General features: G+C 37.3%; 1 protein-coding gene across 2 annotated transcripts; it reads left to right on the forward strand.

Annotated features, from left to right (window-relative positions):
- The first annotated feature begins 3,735 nt into the window (after positions 1-3,735).
- Positions 3,736-22,031, forward strand: Klhl31 (kelch like family member 31). 2 transcript variants are annotated; one of them, XM_076858584.2, is made up of 3 exons: positions 3,736-3,950; positions 13,772-14,976; positions 17,259-22,031. In XM_076858584.2, the coding sequence occupies exons 2-3, from the start codon at positions 13,805-13,807 to the stop codon at positions 17,989-17,991; spliced, it is 1,905 nt and encodes a 634-aa protein (XP_076714699.1). In that variant the 5' UTR covers positions 3,736-3,950; positions 13,772-13,804; the 3' UTR covers positions 17,992-22,031. The 2 variants fall into 2 exon arrangements, with proteins under 2 accessions (XP_076714699.1, XP_076714700.1); XM_076858585.2 differs by lacking the exon at positions 3,736-3,950 and adding an exon at positions 11,858-13,012.
- Positions 22,032-22,934: the final 903 nt, after the last annotated feature.

Below are 22,934 nucleotides of genomic sequence, written 5' to 3' on the forward strand. Positions count from 1 at the left end.
AAGGATGGGAACAGGGAGGGGATGAGGAAAGACAGCAGAATTAATTGGACATAACTTTCCTAGCTTTGTATTTGGATACATGGCTAGGGTAAATTCGCAGCATGTACAACCACAGAGTGGGATCCTAAATAGAATAAGTTATATTCTGTGTCTGTATAATTTGCCAAAATACATTCTACTGTCATGTATAACTAAGAAGAACCAAGAAAAAAAAGAGAAAAAAAAAAGATGTGACTAGCTAATTAAAAAGCAAAATGTCACAATACTTTCTGTTAAGGTTTAGAGGTGAGGTGTCCCCCAAAAGCTCATGTGTGAGACAATGCAAGAAGGTTCAGGGAAGAAATGATTGGGTTACAAGAACCTTAACCCAGTGAATTAATCACCTGATGGGATTAACTGAGTGGTAGCTGAAGGCAGGTGGGGTGTGGCTGGAGGAGGTGAGGCACTGGGGGCGTAACTTTGGGGTATACATTTGTATCTGGCAAGCAGAGATCACTCTCTCTCTCTCTCTCTCTCTCTCTCTCTCTCTCTACTTTCTGATCATCATGTGAGCTGCTTCCATCTGCCACACTCTTTTGCCATAATGTTCTGCCTCACCTCAAGCCCCGAGGAATGGAACCAGCTGTCTACAGACTGAACTTTGAAACTGTGAGCCCCCAAATAAACCTCTCTCCCCTACAGTTGTTCTGGTCAGATATTTTAGTCACAGTAGCAAAAAACCTGACTAAAACACTTCCCATCTTTGGATTTTACTATGTCATCACTATTACCTTTTTTCATTTAACAAATAACTTATTGAGTACCTACTACAAGCCAGGTTGCCACAAACTGTCCATGGGTTGAATGTGGGTCACCACATATGGAAGTCTTGTGGATAGAGACATCTGGTATCTAGGAATGGCCAGTGGACATTTCCTCTGGTTAATTGCCCAGGAACAATGTGAATCTCTTTTCCTGCTCTTCCGTGGCCCACACAGCATCTGAGATGGGTGTGACCTTCTAAGATGTCAATCAACCTTCTGACTGCAAGAGATCATGAAGCAAGACTCCACCCTTGTAACCTTATCCCTGCCTTTAATGTACCCCCTTAAATAAGCCACTGGAGCCATTTTCCTTGTGTCTAATTCCAAAACCCATGTGAACTAGATCCATTAGGGACTTGGTCTTGTGTAAATGTATTTCTGAGTATTTATTATTTTTATTTGCTAATTATCTGAGATTGTAGTTTTATGGCAGCTTACATTCCCCTGGGCAGAAAGAACCCCGTAAAAAGAACCTGGCCATTGTTCCCTTACCCAAAACTAGGTATTATCCTTGCTCTAGACAAAGATTCTCTACCTTAGAACCTCATTTTCCTCTTTATTCAGCTCAGTGTTATGATCTGTCATTGTAAGTCTTCCTGGTATACATCCTCAATTCTCTTGTCCTAAGCTTCATCTCACGCACCTCATTCAATATGAATGTATTCATTGGCTCATCTGCTTATTTTGGTTAATTAATAATTATTTACCATCTTCTATATGCCAGGCACTATTTTAGTTACTTGGGACTCATCAGTGAACCAAATGGATAAAGATCCTTGTCCTCGTGGAGCTTGCATTTGAGCTGGCCCTGTGACAGAGAGTAGGGGGAGGTTGATGGAAGGTACAGGCACTAACAAGGGAGACCAATAATTACTCAATCTAAATCCTCAAAATCCTGCTAAGGTTATACTTCCAAATACCAAAGGATTCTTTTTAAAATGCCAATCTCATCATGGCACACCTTTTTAGTAAATGAACTTGTTAAAAAAAAAAAAAAAAGTAGACCCCCATGGCTTTTATAATAAAGACAAAAAATCTTAATATACTCTATAGCCTACTGTCCGGGTTCCTTTTCCAACAATGCTCCATACCCCTGTTTTCAGCATATCAACCACAGCATAGTTGAGTGCTTGCATATGGTAGCTACTCTTGAAACTTTTTGATTCAAATATCACTTCGATTTTTCATTTTTCATATCTTTATCCTAGACAACATTATGTTGAAAGTAATACCTCAGTACTGTCTTAGTAGAAGTGGAATTAACAGTCTTAGGCTTTTGAAGATGCTAATACCAATCGTTGTTTCTTGAAGACCCTTTTCATCATCATATCACCAATATCATACATACTGAAAGAAGGTTGATTTTTGTATAGTAAAAATCGAATTTAGTGCTCTGGCCCTTTATCTGAGTCACCAAAGTAGAATCAAGAAGGATCTCTTCAAATCAGGTATGGTGGTGGACATCAGCCACTGGGAAGACTGAGGAGAAAGGATGACTTAGCCCAGTTCAAGAGCAGCCTGAATAACATAGTGAGACCCCATCTCAAAAACAAAATATCACTTGAAAGTAAAACGCAAAATAAATTTCTCTGATTTGCTTCTGACACATTCTATGCTGGTGATCCATCAGTAGAAGCAAAACAAACAAACAAACAAAAAAACTAACAATGCAAGAAGTTTCAAAATAGTTGTCCTTGCTAAAATATCCAGCTGGAATTCCAACAGAAATGTTAACTAAGACAGTTATTACCAATGAGTTGAGAGGTGTTGGGAGAACGAGAGTCCAGCACATGTAGAATTATAGAGCCGTAGACTTGGAAAGATATCAGAGATGCTCCAGTGTAAGCCCCCAGTCATAGCAAGGGTCCCTTCTATGTCACACCAGTCCTATGGCTTCTTTTACTTCAAACCTATTCAAGGCTGCCGTTTTCATCCATAAAACCCAGTTCTTCCCTATTTTTAATTTGTTTTCCTAAAGTTTTCTACCCCTTTTGGGTAGAAGTTATTGACTTCATAGGTTATAAAATTTTAACTGAACTCCCTTGTTGTATAACAGCTCCCAAAACACTTGCTCTCAAGGGTCTCATCTCACCTACCCTAAGTCTTCTTTTAGTCTTCGATGGTTCCCTATATGCACAGCCTCTGAAGATTTATTCATCCCTATTTTTTTTCAGGATGCAGAAAAATATCTATGTGCCAATGTGGCAAAACAATGCTCAACAGATTATCTAATGAAGAATAATTAGAACATTTATTTTCCATTATCTTTTTTCCATTATTATAGCTGATTATTGTGTTAACATTTATAGGAGCAATTTCACACTCTTGGTGCCTATTAAAAGCTTGTGGTCAATTATAACCCTTGGAGGTTATTTTCTCACATGAAGTGTTTCCAAAGTAGACACTCCCCAATATGTATGTGTGGTAGGGTGTGTGTTTATCTCAGACCTTATGCAGATTACTGGATAATCAGTACTGGTATAAACCTCATTTATTAAATTGTGAAATACTAGTGCTGTATTGAAGTGCTGTAGAAAGTACCATATCTCAGTAAACATGTTCTCTTCTAAAGAACAGTCTATTTATAGCCACAATCTTCTCAAAGGACTTGAGGTGACACAGTCTATTTACCTTTCTAGAAACTAATTTTTTGCCACAACGTCCCCTTCCAGTTACTCTACTGAAATCCCTGCTTCCAACAATTAAACACCTACCTAGTTATTTTCTTTCCCAACACCCAGGTTGATTGAGCTCTTGAATTAAATGAAAAAAAATAATAAAAAATGGCCAGGTCAAGAAATCCAACCCTTCTCTACCAACCAGAACCCCGCCCTCTGCCCCCAGATGGCCTGCAATTGAAAGCCAAAGAGGGAGAGGAGGGCTCAAACTGCTGCTCCAGGCGAGAGCGCAGGCTCAGCCTGCTTCATCCAGGGGTTATTCTAAAAATTGCTGCCACTGGGGCCTGTCAGGTGGCTGCTGGTGACTCCCCACCGGATTTTCTTTCTCTCTCCCTCTCTCTCTTCACAGATCACTTCCCAAGAGGAGTCTGCAGCAGAAACTTCTTCATTGCAAGTTGAGCTGCCACTTCACACAGGAGGGAGAGGAGCTGGGACTACACTCGCCAACTCCTGTCTTCTGGATCCTGGGGTGTGTACAGCTGTGTGGACGGGAGAGGGGTGTCTGAACGTTCGTGGTTATAGAGCGGGGGTTTTCCTGAAGGGAGTCTCCATCTGAGTCAGACTTCTCATGTCCCTGATCTGAAGTTGGGAGGTAGAAAATCTTTTCTTGGAACTTGAGAAATATGATAAATTAGGAGACTGGCACAGCAACAGAAATGCATAGGAGTAAGGCCCTATAAAAGTAAAATGACTTGTAGTTTCTAAGTATAATTTTAATTCTCTAAAACTTACGTTGTGCTTTTATCTTTTCTTTTTTTTTTCTTCTTGTCTTCATACATGTACTTAGGGTAATGATGGCCATCTCATTCCACTGTCTTTCCTACCTCCGTGCCCCCTTCCTTTTCTCCCTCCCCTTTGCCCTTATCTAAAGTTTATGTTGTGCTTTCCTTCCACTATTTTATAGAGGAGAAAGAAAAAAAATTCTTAGGATTTGTTCGCAAAGTTTAGAATTCCATCTTTTCATTATCAAGAACCATTTAAACGTTGGAGAGCTGTCAGGTTTAGATACAATGTTATCAGTTTTAATTAAACTGGTCACACAAAAATCAAACAACTCATTGAACTCTCAGAAAAACAACTTATTGACAAAATAGAAATCCCTCTGCAATTACCATAAATTTGCTATTCGACTAATAAACAGGTTTTGTTTTAAATGTGCACATATAGCTATAGTGATATACATTTCAAATAAAAAATCATGTTGGAAACGGAGTGGTGAAGTGGAAAACCCCCTTTCAGTTGGACTTAAAATGGCAAGCAGCAGTAGCCAGGCCTGTTTCTATTCCGGGAGGTAGTACTGATGAGCCTCGACAGATGCAGCCATTGGAATGTGGCAGGGACAGGGAGCAGGCACAGCTGATTTCGCACCCTTGGCAAGAAGACATTCTGGGATCCCAGCTCTGTCTGGCAGGAGAGTGACAGTGACACTTTAGTATTCATGGCTTTCAGCTTGCCCTGTGTAGAGTCTCAAGTCAAGGATGGCAAGCTGCAGGAAGAAGCACATTCTTAAATATGAAGTGACAACTCTTTTCTAGAATCAGTTCTAGAAGCTTTCATCAGGGATGGGTTTGTGGCCAAAAGAACTTGATGTAAAGGCAATAATTTCACAGGGATTTACCCACTGAACAGGAGAGGGTACCATTTCTTGGCAACATTATTCTCTGTCTTGTGGTTCTGATTCTATTTTGGATTTTGGACCTTTCATGATCCTCATGAAAGTAGCTCTGAGAGACTCTGAAGAACACATAAGGACACAGTATGTTTCAGAATATCCCACAGGGCTCAAGGATCGACCTGAATCCCAACCCAGAGTAGAGTTCCAATAAAATACCGGTCATCCAGCTATATTTGAATTTAAGATAAATCACAAATTGACTTCTAGTTTAAGTATGTTGGACATATATTTTGGACAAATATGATTTGTGGTTCATCTGAAATTAAAATTTAACTGGATGTCTTGTATTTTTTTATTTGCCAAAACTGACGAATTAATCCTAGACACAGAGATCCCAAGTAAAGAACCCTGTCTTAATTGATTTACACCTATCTAATCGTGAGTTGATTCTAGGGTTATCAAAGTCCTATTGAGGGGAGGTGATATAGGACCAAATCTTGGCAATTTGGGCAGCAAAAGCCATTTATATATTCTTAACTCTGTAAAAATTTTAGAACTGAAAGGGCCACATCTCCTTGTTTAACAGTAATTAAACTGAAATTCTAACAGTTTGGATGTTTTGCTTCAAGCGTTATCATATGATTAGAGAAGAATGAATACCAAAACCTAGGTTTTCAATCTTATGATGATCAAAGAAACATAAGTCTTAAAAATTCAATATTCAGTCTCCTTTCCTTTGACCAACACAAAAGACAAGAAAAGAGAGACATTTTACTAAAATTTTCAACAAAATCCAAACTAAAAATATTTGCATTGGGTCCTTGTGTCCAATATACAGGTTCAGGAATAGAATCATGGTTAGCTTTGTGTAGAGTATTAATATCTATAAAAAACAATGCTGCTACATATAGCTTTTACTTAAGTTGAGCCATATGAAATTTTTAACAACTAATTGCTTTTAAACAACAAAAACAACAACAAAGCTAATTTCATATTCAGTCTAACACAAGGAAGTGCTTGATTATCTGATCAACAAATTCATGCAAGCCTTCCTCGAACCTATTTATATTTTTGCTGACCCAACCTATTGGAGTTTCATATCCCTACTGCCCTTAACAGGATAAAAAAATTCACAGAATTTATGTTCCCAAATAAATTTATTTTACATTAGGCAACTCTTTCATTTCAGTATTTGGAGTTAGAAAGAACCATTTCATGTTCTCCATATCCAAAATTTGATATTATAAACCTCAGCTCTACCTCACTCAATCTCTTTTCTCATGCTGGAAAAAGTTAACTTTTAACCTACTATAGGTCTTAATCTACTCTTAAGGAAGACAAAATGGAGTGTCAGGGTTCTATCTGAATTGGATTCTGCTCCAAATCACATACATATTTCTTCGTGTGACCTTATTGTTTTCTTTCTTTCTTCTTTATAAATCTTAATTTCCTCATTCGTAAAATTATCACAATATAACCTCCCCTTTAGGATTTTCATGGTATTTAAATTTTAAAAATTAAGTCATGTAAAGTAAATAATCCAGGGTTCAGTCCATAATAAAACCTCAACTGATAAATCCTAGCTAGATAACTATTATTTTAGATAGAAATGGAGATATCAGTTAATTTTAAAACATAATATAGATTCATGTTTGATGATTTCTATTTAGGAATTATTACTATACTTAAACTTGACAAATACAAAAGATGATGAAAATATGATGTTCTACATTGAATACATGACACCATTGTCATGGAAATGACCCAAGAGCCAGGATCTGTGGTGGGTAATGGGGGGGGGGGACATCGGATTGTGTCTGTTACCCTCCTTCCAAATTCTAGTAAGCAGCTCTCTTGAGGGACCCAAGAAGCTATTCTGGAATAAGGAACTAAAGAGACTGTAGCATCCATAAGCAGGGAAGGGGACTTCTTTGGACTCACTTCATAGAATGGCTGTATAACTCCAGTAGGATAGAAACCTCTCCACAACTCCCTGCACCCTCTGCAAAGTCTTTTCTTTGACCCAAAAAGGGAAGGGACAGAAAAGGCCTGGCAGTGCCTCTGAATAGCTGCTCATCCCATTACACAACCTCAGCTGCTGTGGCTAGATCTGCTCCTCCTTCCAACATTTCCTACTATGGTAGGGGCCATGTGAAAAGTGCAAGCCACCCGAAGTCCCAAGATAGGCCTGTAAATTCTTCTTTTTTATCATAAAGGGGGGTACCTAGTCAGAGCCCCTATGGGTACAGAGTGAGAATGAAGCCTGTTGTGGTTCAGGAAAAACAGATTGTAAAGAAATTGTATGGAAACTTTTCCAGCCAAGGGCAACTTAGCAAGGGTGCACTCCTCACCATGAAACTGTAACCAGAGTCAAAGCCCTCCCTATGGTATGTCAAACCATGGCAATTGCTCTAGCTATTGGTGCCCCTAATCAGCTGACCACAAAGCATTCACTTGGCTTATTAAAAGAGAGAGAGAGAGAGAGAAAGAGAGAGAGAGAGATTGATTTAAAATAAACTATAAGTAAACCCTCATTCAACTTCCAGTTAAAATATATGCTGAATCAAAAAGAATACTTCCAAATTTATTGCTCAGTATCTAAGATACTCTCCAGATTTTATTTATATATATATTATATAAAACTCACTTTTGTAACTCCTTTTCCTGGCAGACAAATTTTGACTGTCATTGTGACCATCATTGGTGACCAGCTACAATATGAATCAAGGGTACACTGTGAACATTTGTGTAATTGTAGAAAAAAGCAATGAGAGTTCTTATACCAAATACTCTTGACTACATGCTTACATATGACCTAGTTGCTGAGTAATAATTTTTTTAAATATTCAATTATTTTCCAATCACCCTTAATTAACCCATACAATCAGCCTCAAAGCCTAGCACCATAACCAAATGAGTAAATGAAAGTGAGTTAAATTGTTCCACTTTCCTTTCATACTCCTATTTATAACTTCTTTGAGACTGCCCTTCTTTTAACTTCTACCTGTTTGTAGGAAAGTTCTGGTTGCTTAAGTGACTTTGTGTGTGTACGTGTGTGTGTGTGTGTGTGCGCGCGCACACATGCTTGTGCACCCAGTGTTGTACATTTTGTGTCTGTACTTCCCAGAAAGACTCCAGTGAGAGGGACCTGGAGAGTCTCATGGAGGATTCCCTGTCTTTGTTTTCTTTTTTCTTTCTACGGGCTCTGATCTCCCCTGAAGGGAGCTAGTCTTCTGTGTAACAGGGCCCAAATCAGGGTGTAGCTGCTCTTTTTATTCATTCTTACTGGCCTGCAGTCCTCTTTAAGTTGAGAAAAGGAGTGGATTTTGGGAAATGGAGGAACAGGACAGAGGAAACCATTTACTGGGACACAGGAACCAGTGAACATCTCTGCAGCTTTGATAACAACATCTGAGCATTTCCCAGCTTCAAAGAAGATACTGATCCTCAGGTTCCTCTGAGGGATCTACAGGGACCTTCATCCACTAACACAGCACAGACTGAGAAGACCTCAACAGGTGAACAGATAGCCTCACCTGAGAGGTGCAGCCCCCAAAGTCGGATGTGATGGCAGTTCTATAAATAAAGACTGGATTTCTATCTAGGAAAACATGGCCATCAGGAAGTTGGCTACAGGGCTCTTAGTCAATAGTCTTGTAAATAGTCTCCTGCCTATTTCTCTTCTCTACTTTTCCCATAGAGAATTAAAGAAGTCAGTTACCTCTACATGGTGCTTTCATGGGCTCTAAAGAAAAGGCTACTCTCTTAGAAATGTATATGTGAGTGATAGAAAAATACATACTTAAACAAAACAAAACATACCAAAGACTATGCATATCTGAGAGGTAGCATAGATTTGCCTATTAACTGATTAGCTTGGGTTCATAAGACTAGCTTATGCATCATCCAGTAGAGCCCTGGAGAAATGTTATAAGGGCAAGAATGTTTTAGATAAAGAGAGAATTACAGAAATTCCCACGAGTGCAGCAGTCCAGGGTCAGCTCATAAGAGGAAACCCCAGGAGCAGCCTGAAGGACAGACAACAGAAGAAAGAGGAGCATCAACAGGAAATAAGAGAAGGAAACTTACAGGAGAATTTTAACTGATTTCACTACTTTGTCTAGCTTCAGGTCACCCTTTCTTTGCTGGCGAGTTCATAATACTTCTGAATACACAGTAACTTATCAAATTCAAACCCTTCCTGCCTCCCACATCCTATGTATATAGACCTAACATTACTTGCCAGATGTTTCCCTAGTGAACCCTGCCATCTTAGTCCATGCATAGCATGTTGAGTTGTGCCTCCTTGCCTCAGCTTGAGGCATTTCCTCCTCCACTTTTGTTGACCTTCTCCCTTCCGTACCTACTCATAAAAGCCTTCAGTAAGACTTAGGTTATCTGCAAACTTCTCATCCTAACATCACCCCATTCAAACTTCTCTTTAGTTTGAACTCCTAAATCCAGGCCCATCAGTGCACTCAATATGTTCCATGTACTCTGTGGTTTTGCTTACTTAATCTATAACCAAACATCCCAGTTTTCTAAATTTCCAGAGTTATCCTTGACACACATAAAATAATAATATTCTGTTCCTCAGCCAGTGTAATTGCATGAATTTCATTTCTCTCCCTGGTATTTTCCAAATCCCTAGAAGTATGTTCAAGAAATCTCTTCCTTGTTGCTGTTTTCCAACCCTCATTCTAGGTCACTACATTTGCATGTCCCTTATTGCCCCCTGTTCCTCATTACTATTTCTCCACCATGTGGTGGCTTTCTCTGATTTGTTTTACCACAAAGCTTAAACAGTTTTCTTCCTTTATTAACAAAGACACAACTAACAAGGCTATTGCTTTCAGTGAAATTGGATCAATTTTTTGAGCATTCACTTTTGCCAGGTACTCTGCTAAATGTTGTTCAGATCTTTCTTTCACTAGCAACATTATGAGGTGGGCACAATTATTTTCTTCACTTTAGAGATAAGTCAACAGAAACTCTGAGAGGTTGGGTAATTTACCAAAAGTCATACTGTGAAGAAGTAGTAGAGTTGGTATTTATATTATTTTTCATTATCATTCCATTTAAAATATTGTCTCATTTCTTCTTTGATTCAAGAGCTATTTAGAAGCATACTATTTAACAGTAATTAGTAATAACAATAGTTTATTTTATTATTTCTAATTTAGTTCCTTTGTGATTAATAGTGTACTCTGCCTGGCTTTTAAATTTGCAGAAACACGTTTTGTGGCCAAACATAGGAGGTGATCTAGTAAAGGAACAATGTGCACTTCAGAAGAATTTATATTTTTCAGATGTTGGATGTAATGTTCTAAGTCAAAGTGATTAATAATGTTGTTCAGATAATCTATAATACTACTTAGGGTATTTTGTTTGTTTAGTTTTTCTATCAATTGCTGAGTTTAATCAATTGCAAGTATAATTTTGAAATTGCCTATTTCTTCCTATAATTCTGTCACTTGTTACAGAAGTTATTAGTAATCACATAAATTTTTAAGACTGTTACATCTTCATGTTGAATTGATCTTTGTATCATTTTTAAATTCCATCTGTCACTGACAAGGTTTTTCTTGAAATCTATTTTATCTGCTACCAATATAACCATTAGAACCTTCTTATATTTATTACCATGGTAAAGCCTTTTCTACACATTTATTTTCTACTTCTCTGTGTCTGTCTCTTGTAGACAGAATGTTTTAATCTTCCTTTTCCTATCCATTTAGGCAATCTGTGCCTTTTACTTAGAATGCTTTGTCCATTGACATTTAATACAATTACAGATATGATTGAATTTAGACGTATTATTAAATTGGTTTCTATTTGTCCTTTCCAATTTGGTTTTTGTGTTCTAACTTTCCTGTACTTTTTTGATTCCATTTAAATTTAATTACTGGCTTTACAGGCTACTTTGCATTTTTTAAGTGCTTGTTCTAGGTCTCTATTTTCCAATACAATAGCCATCATTCACATGTCATTATTGAACACTTGAAGTGAGTCTAATTCAAAGTAAGATGTACTTTAGGTATGAAATACACCTGGTATTTCAATACTTATTGCAAAAAAAATATAAAATATCACATTGATAATTATATGTAGAAATAATATTTTATATTGATTAGGTTGAATAAAAATATTACTAAAATTTATTTCATCTGTTCCTTTTTATCTTTCTAACATGACTACTAGAAAATTTTAAATTGCATATGTGGCTTGTGTTATATTTCTATAGGCCAGCATTGCTCTAGGTATTACAATATGCAAAGTTAAATTTGCACAGATGACAGAAGTTAACATCAAATGAATCACTTCACATAAAATATGGAAGCCAGGTTGAGGATCTAGCCTAATGGTAGATGATTGCCTAGCATGTGCAAAGCCTCGGTTAATCCCTAGCACTGCAAAAGAAAACATAAAAGGACATTTTGCAATTGTATAGTCTTTTTTTCCACCAGTGTCACCCCTTCCTTTATGCTGTAATTTTCATATATACTACATCTGCATACATTGTAAAACTTACAAGATAATGTTATCACTTTTACTATGAAGAGTCACGTTTTTTTATTTGAAACAAATTTAGGGAGAAAATAATCTTTCATATTCTTTCACTTATTTATCATCTCTGAAGCTCTTGAAGATTCAAGTTTCTATTGGGCTTCTCCTTTCTGAATGTCTCTTTTCCAGAATTCCCACCTTGCTTTCCAGTGAACATGGTTGCCAATAAATACTTTCTGTTGGAGTCATAGCTCTCCTGCACAACACCATTTGCAGCCTGCCTTTAGAGTTAAAGCAACACAAAAAGTCAAAACATGTGTGTTGGTGGGAGTGGGATTCATCCTGTTACTTCCTTTTCCAACCGTTGACTTTCCTAAAAAAATCATCCTCATTTTTTACAATTCCTAGCGTCTTTCCGTTGTTCCTCCTAATTCTCCCCACCACCAGCCCCAGTTATCTTATAGCGGTAATCCTGATATGATACTCCTAAAGGCAGAGTGAACTAGCCAATAATTTATAAAATTTTATTAAGGATACTTGAAGATACCTCATTTAAGGATGACATAGAACAGGGTAGAAAAGGAAGATTTAAAACTGGAAATCAGATGTTGTTGCTCCTAGAGTCCACAATCATTCCTTCATTAGGAAGTCTCTGGATCCTTTTCTTCCATAACCCCAGCACATCACTGTGTTGAAATAGTTGAGTTTTTTTTGTAAATATTTTGTATATTAAACAAACTGAATTATAAATAGCCAACCAGCTGCCTTCCTGAGCCTCTCTGGAGCCCTTCCCACTCCCAGCCCTCTCCCAGGACCAATTGGGCCTCATAATCCATTAACTGAAGAACTGCAAAGAAACCCCAGAGGGACCCCTGGGATCCAGCTCCAGCACTGTCACCTGAATCCATTCTGATTAGTAGGTGCCCTGATTTATCAGTTATTATATTTTAAATATCACTCCTACATGCCACCAACAAAACAACCTTTTAATGATGTATAAACTATTTAGCTTTTTGGTCTTAAGAACTCAAATTACTCCTCAGGTTCATGATTTCATCTAAAACAATGGTGTTTATAAGCCCTATAACTGCATTTTTTTAAAAAAAAAGCCATTTGGGTTCTTTCATGAGCACAGACAGAACTTTCTCCCCAGATTTATTCTGCTTACTTAGCTTCTTGTTAGCATTTTGTATTTGTTATGTCTTATCTCTCTAACATAAATTACATCTTGTACTGCTCCGTCATTTCCAGTAAGTTACTGCCAACACAACACAGATACCTAATAACTGCTTGCTGAATAAAATATTTAAAAATTTCCCACAGAAAAATCCAACAAGGGGACACTCAACACATAAGTCAAATGCATTTGAACTCTAAAATGATGGTGGGTTCACCATCTATCTGACAAGGTAAGGACACATTTTTCATTGTTTGCAAAAAGGAATGAAGAAGAATATATGTGCTAGCCTTTTACAGAAATATAAATGTGAATATGACAATTAGAGAAAGAAAAAAAAATGTCCTGGCAAAAAAAGACCTTCTCTGCTTACTGCCTACCTGTTGCTCTCCTCCTACATGGAAAGGAAAAGAGACAAACACAATAGAAGAGTAACAATGTAGTTTCCCATTTCTTTTAAGTCCTCCAGCAAAATCCTATAGTGCATATCCCTAAATCCTCATCAAGAATCTGTAATGGGTTTCATTGCTATTATGAATAAAATAATCTTTTCATCGTGTTTTTCTAATTTTACATAGTTTCCTAAATATTAGTATTTTATTGAGAAAAACCTTCAAGGTAGTTATAATTAACTTTTTGATGAGAGTAAACTACTATTCTAGAATTATTGTATAGTTGGATTAGAAATGAGTTGTTCATTTCTATTGTATAATTACTTGGTAATATACCTACTGAGAAATCTCATTTCATAAAATGAATCTTTCTTAAATCATTTTCAATACTTTATGCAGCAGTAAACAGTCAATAGAATGTATAACTAGTTTAATGTGTCTTTAAATCTATTTTTGAGAATTGATCTAATTTTTGAAGGCTAATTTACTTTAATAGTTTAAGAAATTATTATCTTGTGAAAAGTTTTTCAGTGTAGTGTTTCAAAATATAAAGCACACATAACATAAAACAAGCTCATTCTTTCTTTTCTTTCTTTTAGCACGCTCTTGCCTGTGATAGTGTGTTTGCCAACATGGCACCCAAAAAGAAGACCGTCAAAAAGAACAAGGCAGATATCAATGAGATGACTATAATTGTAGAAGACAGCCCCTTAAACAAACTGAATGCTTTGAATGGGCTCCTAGAGGGAGGCAATGGCCTTAGCTGTATTTCTTCTGAATTAACAGATGCTTCTTATGGCCCTAATCTCTTGGAAGGCCTAAGTAAAATGCGGCAGGAGAGTTTCCTCTGTGACTTAGTCATTGGTACCAAAACCAAATCCTTTGATGTTCATAAGTCAGTGATGGCTTCATGCAGTGAATACTTTTACAACATCCTAAAAAAAGACCCATCAACTCAAAGAGTGGATCTCAATGACATCTCACCTCTGGGCCTGGCCACTGTCATTGCATATGCCTACACTGGAAAGCTGACCCTCTCTTTGTATACAATAGGAAGCATTATTTCTGCCGCAGTTTATCTTCAGATCCATACTCTTGTAAAGATGTGCAGTGATTTTCTGATTCGGGAGATTAGTGTTGAGAATTGTATGTACATTGTTAATATTGCTGAGACATACTCCCTGAAAAATGCAAAGGCAGCAGCCCAAAAATTTATCCGGGATAACTTCCTTGAATTTGCAGAATCAGATCAATTTATGAAACTTACATTTGAGCAAATTAATGAGCTTCTTATAGATGATGACTTACAGTTGCCTTCTGAGATAGTAGCATTCCAGATTGCAATGAAATGGTTAGAATTTGACCAAAAGAGAGTGAAACATGCTGCGGATCTTTTGAGCAATATTCGCTTTGGTACCATCTCTGCACAAGACCTTGTCAATTATGTTCAGTCTGTACCAAGAATGATGCAAGATGCCGATTGTCACAAACTTCTTGTAGATGCTATGAACTACCACTTACTTCCATATCATCAAAACACATTGCAGTCTAGGCGAACAAGAATCCGAGGGGGCTGCCGAGTCCTTGCCACTGTTGGAGGACGCCCAGGTCTTACAGAGAAGTCCCTTAGTAGAGACATTTTGTATAGAGACCCTGAAAATGGATGGAGTAAGCTTACAGAAATGCCAGCCAAGAGTTTTAATCAGTGTGTGGCTGTGATGGATGGATTTCTTTATGTAGCCGGCGGTGAAGATCAGAATGATGCAAGAAATCAAGCCAAGCACGCAGTCAGCAATTTCTGCAGGTACTTGATCTTTTAGTGGGAACTGAAATGATTCATTATTATGGGGAAATTTCCTGGACATAGAAGTAAGTTAATCATGCTATTGGCTTAGTTCATTGGTTCAATAAATAACAACAGCAATAATAATAATGCTGTCTTACATAGGTATAGCACTTTATGTTATATAAAGTGCATTCAAGTATGTTGTTAATCTAGATTTCTGAAATAAGTCTGTGATATGGGCAGGGAAGATATGATTATTCTGATTTTGCATACAAGAAATATAATATTGCTGGGTGCATGCCTATAGGAGGATTGCAAGTTCAAGCCAGCTTTGACAACTTAGCAAGGTCCTAAGAAACTCAGTGAGACCCTGCCTCTAAACAAAATACAAAAAAAGGGCTAGGAAGCGCCCGAGTTCAGTCCTCAGTACCAAAACCAAAACAAAAACCATAATACCCAGAGAAGTCACACCACCTGTCACATTTTCTCATTTCTAGTCAAGATACCATTCATAATATACTGAATTTTAAAATAAATTGGCTACAAATTTAGTTTTTGACACTAACAGGTAAGAAATAATAAAGTAATAAACAATTTCTTTTAAGTTACTGATGCTGACAAGTATCAGATTCATAACTGGCAAATAGAATGAGATTATTAAAATGTGGTAGCTAATGAATTTTAAATATTCAAAGACTGCATAATGTAGAAAATGCCAATATTTTGACACATATAGAAAGTAAAAACATAATACATCTTTAAAAACAAAATCAAAATGCAATATTATTTTGTTCTTATGACAAAAAACTTTCATGTATATGAAATATGCAGTCATTTTAAAATCATGACTGTAGTATAAAGTCAAGCAACTAATGAGCAAGATCAGAAAATTATACAGTATTTCTTGAAAATTTATAAGTATTTCTTGAAAGAAATTATGCACATTATATAGGTGTGCATAATTTAAGAGACTCCAAACAATTGATTTTTAAAAAATTAAATTTTTAAATTTTCTAGTTGTAGATGAAAACAATACTTTTATTTTATTTACTATGCTTTTTATATGGTGCTGAGAATCAAACCTGGCATCTCACATGTGCAAGGTGAGTGCTCTACTACTGAGCCACAACCCCAATCCTCCAAACTATTGATTTTTAATCTTTAATTTATAAATACAATCAGGGTTTCTTTTTGTTGTTGTTGTTGTTTTGTTGGGTTTTGTTTGTTTTGGTACCAGGGATTGAACCCAAGGGTGCTTACCCACTGAACCACATCCTGCTAAGTTTTTGAGGCTGGCTTTGAACTCTCGATCCTCCTGCCTTAGCCTCCTTAACTCCTGAGATTACAGCCGTCTGCCACCCCTTGGCTACAGTTAGGTTTTTATTTGTGATTTAAATGAGACAAAGATGAACATCAAACTGAAGGAGTGAATTCTATATTCATATTACTTTTGAACTACACAAATAGAAAGTCATAGTTCACTATAACTGCTATTTTTCCTCTTACTGATTTCCTATTAGTATAAAGGTCAAGTCACTGTTTTTTTCAGTATTGATTTCAGTGCGTATAAAACTTTAGTCCTGAACACAAAAACCAAATTTCAATAAATGAAAAAATTTTACCTCGTAATAAGTGGTGGAACATAAATAGTATCAAAAGTTAAGGATCTGTTGAAGCTTTTTGACAAGAATTCCACAGTCTCATTTCAACAGAACACAGACTTGCTTGAGTGTCTTAGCTTTGCTGAGGCAATAGCCAATAACACCTGGATACACCTGGCCAGGTGTACCCATAAGAGGTTTCTGGGAAATAGAGAATCTAATCAGTCAATTCCTCTCTTAAGCAAGCAGTGAAAGTGAGCTAGGGATGGTTGGTGTCTGAAGACAGGCGAATTGACTTGCTGTGAAATCTGCTCTTCTGATACTCAGCTTCCTCCCTCTCCCCAACATGAACATCTCATAAATCCCAATGGATAATGGATATAGTTAATGAAGAAAAAAGGTCTGAAGGACAGGTCACTGTGGGCTCTTCTCCAAGCAGATAAATAAAGGGAGTGGTCTTATCATCAATGAATGGGGGGAGGGGGGTTGCAGTTGTCAACTGTGCCTGCCTTTCCTTTCCCAAATGCCACACTTTTTTATTGGCTGAGGGAGAAACACCAGCCTCTAAGCAACAAACTGGACCAGGTCCCTCACTTCCTTGCAGGGATAGTGTCTGGATTCCCACCTGAAGGTTTGCGGGGTAACGTGGGTTTCTAGCTGTCTCCTACGAGGTTGTCATCCTTCCTCTGCCTTTTCCAGATACGATCCCCGCTTTAACACCTGGATACACCTGGCCAGCATGAACCACAAGCGCACGCACTTCAGCCTGAGTGTGTTCAACGGGCTCCTTTACGCTGTGGGAGGCCGCAACGCAGAAGGCAGCCTGGCCTCGTTGGAGTGCTATGTGCCCTCCACTAATCAGTGGCAGCCGAAGTCATCCCTGGAGGTGGCGCGCTGTTGCCACGCCAGCGCGGTGGCTGATGGCCTTGTGCTAGTGACCGGCGGCTACATCAGCAACGCGTATTCTCGCTCCGTTTGTGCTTACGACCCGGCCCGCGACTCATGGCAGGAGCTGCCGGGCCTGAGCACGCCTCGAGGTTGGCACTGCGCTGTCACGCTGTGCGACAGGGTGTACGTGATGGGGGGCAGCCAGGTAGGGCCGCGCGGGGAACGCGTGGACGTGCTGACCGTGGAGTGCTACAGTCCTGCCACCGGCCAGTGGAGCTACGCCGCGCCCCTGCTGGTGGGCGTGAGCACTGCAGGAGCCTCAGCGCTGCACGGTCGCGCCTACCTAGTAGGGGGCTGGAACGAGGGCGAGAAGAAGTACAAGAAGTGCATCCAGTGCTTCAACCCCGAGCTCAACGAGTGGACAGAGGACGACGAGCTGCCTGAGGCCACCGTGGGCGTGTCCTGCTGCACCCTCTCGATGCCTAACAGCGTGACTCGGGAATCCCGAGCCAGCTCGGTGTCCTCAGTGCCAGTCAGCATCTGAATCAGGTAGATTAAGATGGGACGCAGGAATAACACGTATTTATTCTTAGAGCCACGTGGTTAAACTTGGAATTTTAAGAAAAGGAAAATATATAACATTTACTACAATTATTGTTTTAAAATATATCTAGGCATATGTCTTGATGGCTTTAAATCCTTGGTATGGCATAATCTACCTCTTTTTTTTTTTTTTTTTTTAAATCAGAATACAGGGCTGGCCAACGAAAGAAATAAGTTTATTTCAGCAGCCGCTGGGTGGCAGACACAGTTTGTTGTAGGCACTCTTCCAACGTGGCATGTGTCCTAAATGATAGCGGTTACTACCCACATTTGAGATTTTTCTTCTGTACTTTGGTACACATGAAGCTGACGTGAGTGAGCAACTTGGTGTTCTAGAGTTTTGTTCTCCCTCTTTTTTACTTTAAGAATTTGAAAATAATCATTTGTAGATTTTATTTTAAAATGGAAATCGTTTGTATCCATGAAGACTTAATTCTGTATTTCAACACAGTTTCTTTTACTATACTTGAATCAATAAAGGATTTTGAAAGGCATCCCATGACAAAGTCATAAAGTTCAAAACATATTCAGACCAGAATGGAACAGAGATTCTACTCTAAATCCTGCAGATCGGTGGAACCTCAGGGTTAGCTGTGATTCTCCTTTTACTCCTTTCCTCAGGCCCCAGGATATTTTGTCATAAAATCCTACTCTCAAAGAAGGAATTGATATTAGTCAAATAAAACTATGCTTTTAAAGACCATTAACTTAAAGCTTAGCCTGAAGGTTACACAACCGATGATAACAATAATTTTATTTGGCCCACTCTTATACAACAAGAATGAGGGAAATATTTGAAATTCTTGGATTTGGCAATAACTGGATGAATGGGTTCTCCTGTTGGTAAATACCATAGTTTCCCATTTCATATCTACCCCCTTGATTTCAGTTAAAAATGTAACACATTCATTTTACATAGAAATATAAAATAATATGTGTCCATTCTGTTTTATTAATCTCATTTACTCCAAATTAGCTTTGTAATCAAAGCACATCCACCTGCTATCATTTTTTTTCTTACGTGTTTGCTGAGTTTGGGGAAAAAGTAATTATTGTAGTAAATGATACATATTTTCCTATCTTATAATTTGTGACTTTATTCTTTGCTAGTTTATTGTTTTGGAGAGGAAGCAGGCAATCAATTATAGGTTATATGCAATTGGATTTTGAAAAATAAACTGTTTAAAGGATTAGATATAAGATACATAAATGCTATAACTTGGTTTTCATTAATCCCATCCTCTCCCACCTTGTGTAGATAGATTACTGCTAGAGTTATACTATGTATATCTAAAATACAGTCGACCCTCCTTATCCACTTGTTCCACATCTGTAGATTCCAACTAACCATGGATTGAAAATACTTGAAAAAAATTTTTTCATCTGAATTGAACATGCACAAACTATTTTTTCTTGCAACTATTCCCTAAACAGTAGTGTAACAACTTAAATTGCATTTACATTGTATTAGGCCTTATAAGTAATGTAGAGATGACTTAAAGTATACCAGAAGATGTGAGTAGATTAGATGAATACTATGCCATTTTATATATGGAACTTAAGGATCCATGGATAGTGGTATCCTAGAACCAATTCCCTGAGGGTATTGTGGGGCAACTGTATTTTATTTCAACTGTGAAAAGTGGTTCGTGTTGTACACTTTGTGGAACAATTTTATATCATTGCCCCTCGTGAAAAGTTCTATCTCTGGGTATTTAATGGTAACACTTGGGTACAGACAATAAACACTACAAATTGAGAACAAGATGTTATTAGTGTGAAAACACTGGACTAGTTCCTTAACCCACACAGAGAATTGAGGCATTTCATCAGATACGTAGCAGATTAATGGCACCTGCTCCTTTGACCCCTTATCTGCCCAGGCTGGAAAATAAAGCTCTTCGAGGAATTAGTTTATGAAGTAAGTTTAATTACTGAACTCTTAAATTACCAATGATACAACCTATTTATATATAGCCTTTTGTTTTTGAACCAGTATGGGTGAAATGAACTTTTCATTTTTAACCAGTTATTTTGTCTATAACTTGCAAAGCCTGTGTGAGGGTAACCATAATATCTTTGTATCTTGGTATACACACACTTATGCAACTAAAAAGCCTATAGTATATTGTTAATTTTGAGAAGGAAAAAAAGTGCTTTATTGTGGATTACAGATCAGTGGACAAAGAGAGGTAATTCCTTGATTCACTCTAACAGATGTGTTTCCCATTGAGATCTTAGAGATGTTGTGTGGAGAACCTAGGGCTCAAAATTAAATAAGAATTAATCAATCAATTGTAAGATTTTATGATTTAAAATGAATGAAGAGAGGATATTGAAACTGGAAATGTTTTCTTCTATCACAGCTTGTTAAGATAGATTGTGAAAAAACTTGGTAGTGGCTTCCTAGGGATAAAACTGGAGACACTTTAAAGTCAGATAAATAATTTGAAATTACCATTTAAAATATTGTCCTCACTGTTTATCTGAAGACTCATAAGTACACATACCTGGGCTGAGCAAGTTTCTAGATTTGATATAGTTTTATCATCTGCTTCAAGAGTTAAATCAATGAAGACCGAGTTTAGAAGGCTGAAGTTTCCTGACATAAAGTTAGTAGGAAGTGTGGAACATAAGGGTTGGTGAAAGTTTTGAATCCTGGAACACACTGCACCACTGCCAACTGAAAGATACGAATGTACGCCAAATCAAAATAATGTGTGTCATTTTTCATGTGTAACTGAGATAGATTCTTTAATCCACTTTGGAAGCAGCTGCTTCTGAAAAACAGGACAATGTCTCCAAGCTTCTGAACTGAAAATTTACTTTAATTTGGTGTAAGCTTGTATTCAATTACACTCCCAAGTCTTAGGATCCAACTATGTGCCTCCTTCGATTTTTCTGAAAAAAAAAAAAAAAAAAAAAGGATATGTTAGTTTTGTAATGCCTCAGTCCTGTGATTAAATAAACACATCAGTTCAATAGATCAGAAACAAGTATGTTACCCAGCAGCAGAAACAATAAAACTCAAGCTGATTTTTCTGAATGGGGCCAGAGACCTGATAAGAAAGTCTCCAGGAAGTCAGACTTTAATGTAGCTTGTCTATTTTTAGTGAAGACTCTTGGGGCGGGTTGTGATCCCAAATGCATTAGTTGCTTTCAGTGTACTGAATGAGTTTTATTTTTACTTCCTATGTTGAAAGAATGGTTACAAATAGAAGGTCAGTGGTGATGGCACAGATGAATATAATTTTGTGCAATGAGTAGATGGTAGTGGAGTGTTGTGAGTGAGGAGGTATAATTGAGGTAATAAGGAAGCAAGTACAGACAGAATGGTCTATAATTAAAGGCAGAGTAGCAATTATAGTAAGTATATTTTACAAACTGTATGTAAATAGAGTTTTACCTGGAAATATGTGTTAAAAGATCTTTTTGTTTTCCCACATTAGCTATCCTGGCAAAGTATTTATAGAATTTATCCAAGTTACTAAACAGAAGAGACAAAAATCATTCATTTAATTTCCTTTTCTCTTAGTTACAACCAAATGAATTTGTGTAATTTCTGAATGAGCTGAATAAACATTCTAACCAAGGATGAATATGTTCTCCAGCACAAGACAGAATTAAAAGGAAGTCATTTCAGTATTTTTTTCATATCCATTAAACACTATAGCATAATTTCCCAAACACATACCTCTCTAGGTAATTATGAGAACTAAAGACTCTAAATATTAAAGATTTGCCCTGTAGCACACTTAGAGGGTAAAGACCATTTAATTTTCCCTTTCAGGAAATTCGAAATAAAATGTTTATCTTGGAGACTCCTAAAAGTATTTTATATATTCAACAAATTTTGGCAGAAAATTTCTTTGTTTGGTTAAAACATTCAGGTATCTTATCAGGAACAACAAACAAAAATGTATGGTAGTGTTATTTTGTAACCTCATCACTATCAATAAAGCTGCATTCTATAAGAGCTTAGTCAATGATTGAATGTGGGAAGTTTTTAAATATTCTTTCTGTGATGATTGTGGTGGGGTTTTTCTCTAGTTTTCATTATTATTCACCTAAACAAAACAACAACGATGACAAAAAGAAATGATAAATAACTGATAAAGTGTTACAGTGGCTTGAAAACAATAGAGGAAAGATACATAAAACAGTAATGCCTTGTCTTGTAGCTCAAGACAAAAACCCAACTCGCCCGCTCAGCCTTGATCATTCAGAAGTCACAGACTAAAGTTATTTTCTAGTCTCCTTTCCACTATGATCACAGCCAACCTGACCCAGACTCAGTTGCATCACTGTTTGCAATGAAGAGACGTTTTAGAAAATAAAATCATATTATTGTACAGACGCATAGCATTAATCATCCACATCAAATTTCCAAATGAGCAAATGAAATGTAACCAACATAAGGGCTCAACCTTTGATCTGAGTCCTTAAATAATAACATTCAGCTGAGATCATCTTAATAATATCTAGAAAAATCCTAAATGGCAGCAATACTTTCCTTAAACTTTTCCAAGCCTCATAACTATGTAAAAAGACTAGACTAGCCCCAAGTAGAAAACACCTGGTGTCACATTCCCAGCTCTGAGCATATCAGTGCGTGCCCAAGTCTCTGTGTTTTCTTTGAATTCCCACATAACTCCAAGCTTCCCTTTATATTTGCACTTTCTCTCTTATTTACACACATCTATCCAGTTCAAGACATGTGAAATTATTAAATGACACTTATTACATATTAGGATGGTTCAAAGGAACGACCATTTTGCACATACTGAATTTGGCAAGCTTAGTAGAAAGGTTAAAGACTCAAGTATAATCAAGCCCACCACTAGCCTTTTCTCTTATTAGAGTGGTGTGATAGTGCATTAGAAG

This window comes from Callospermophilus lateralis, chromosome 6 (assembly GCF_048772815.1).
Source record: "Callospermophilus lateralis isolate mCalLat2 chromosome 6, mCalLat2.hap1, whole genome shotgun sequence".
In the NCBI taxonomy this organism is placed as follows: Eukaryota; Metazoa; Chordata; class Mammalia; order Rodentia; family Sciuridae; genus Callospermophilus; species Callospermophilus lateralis.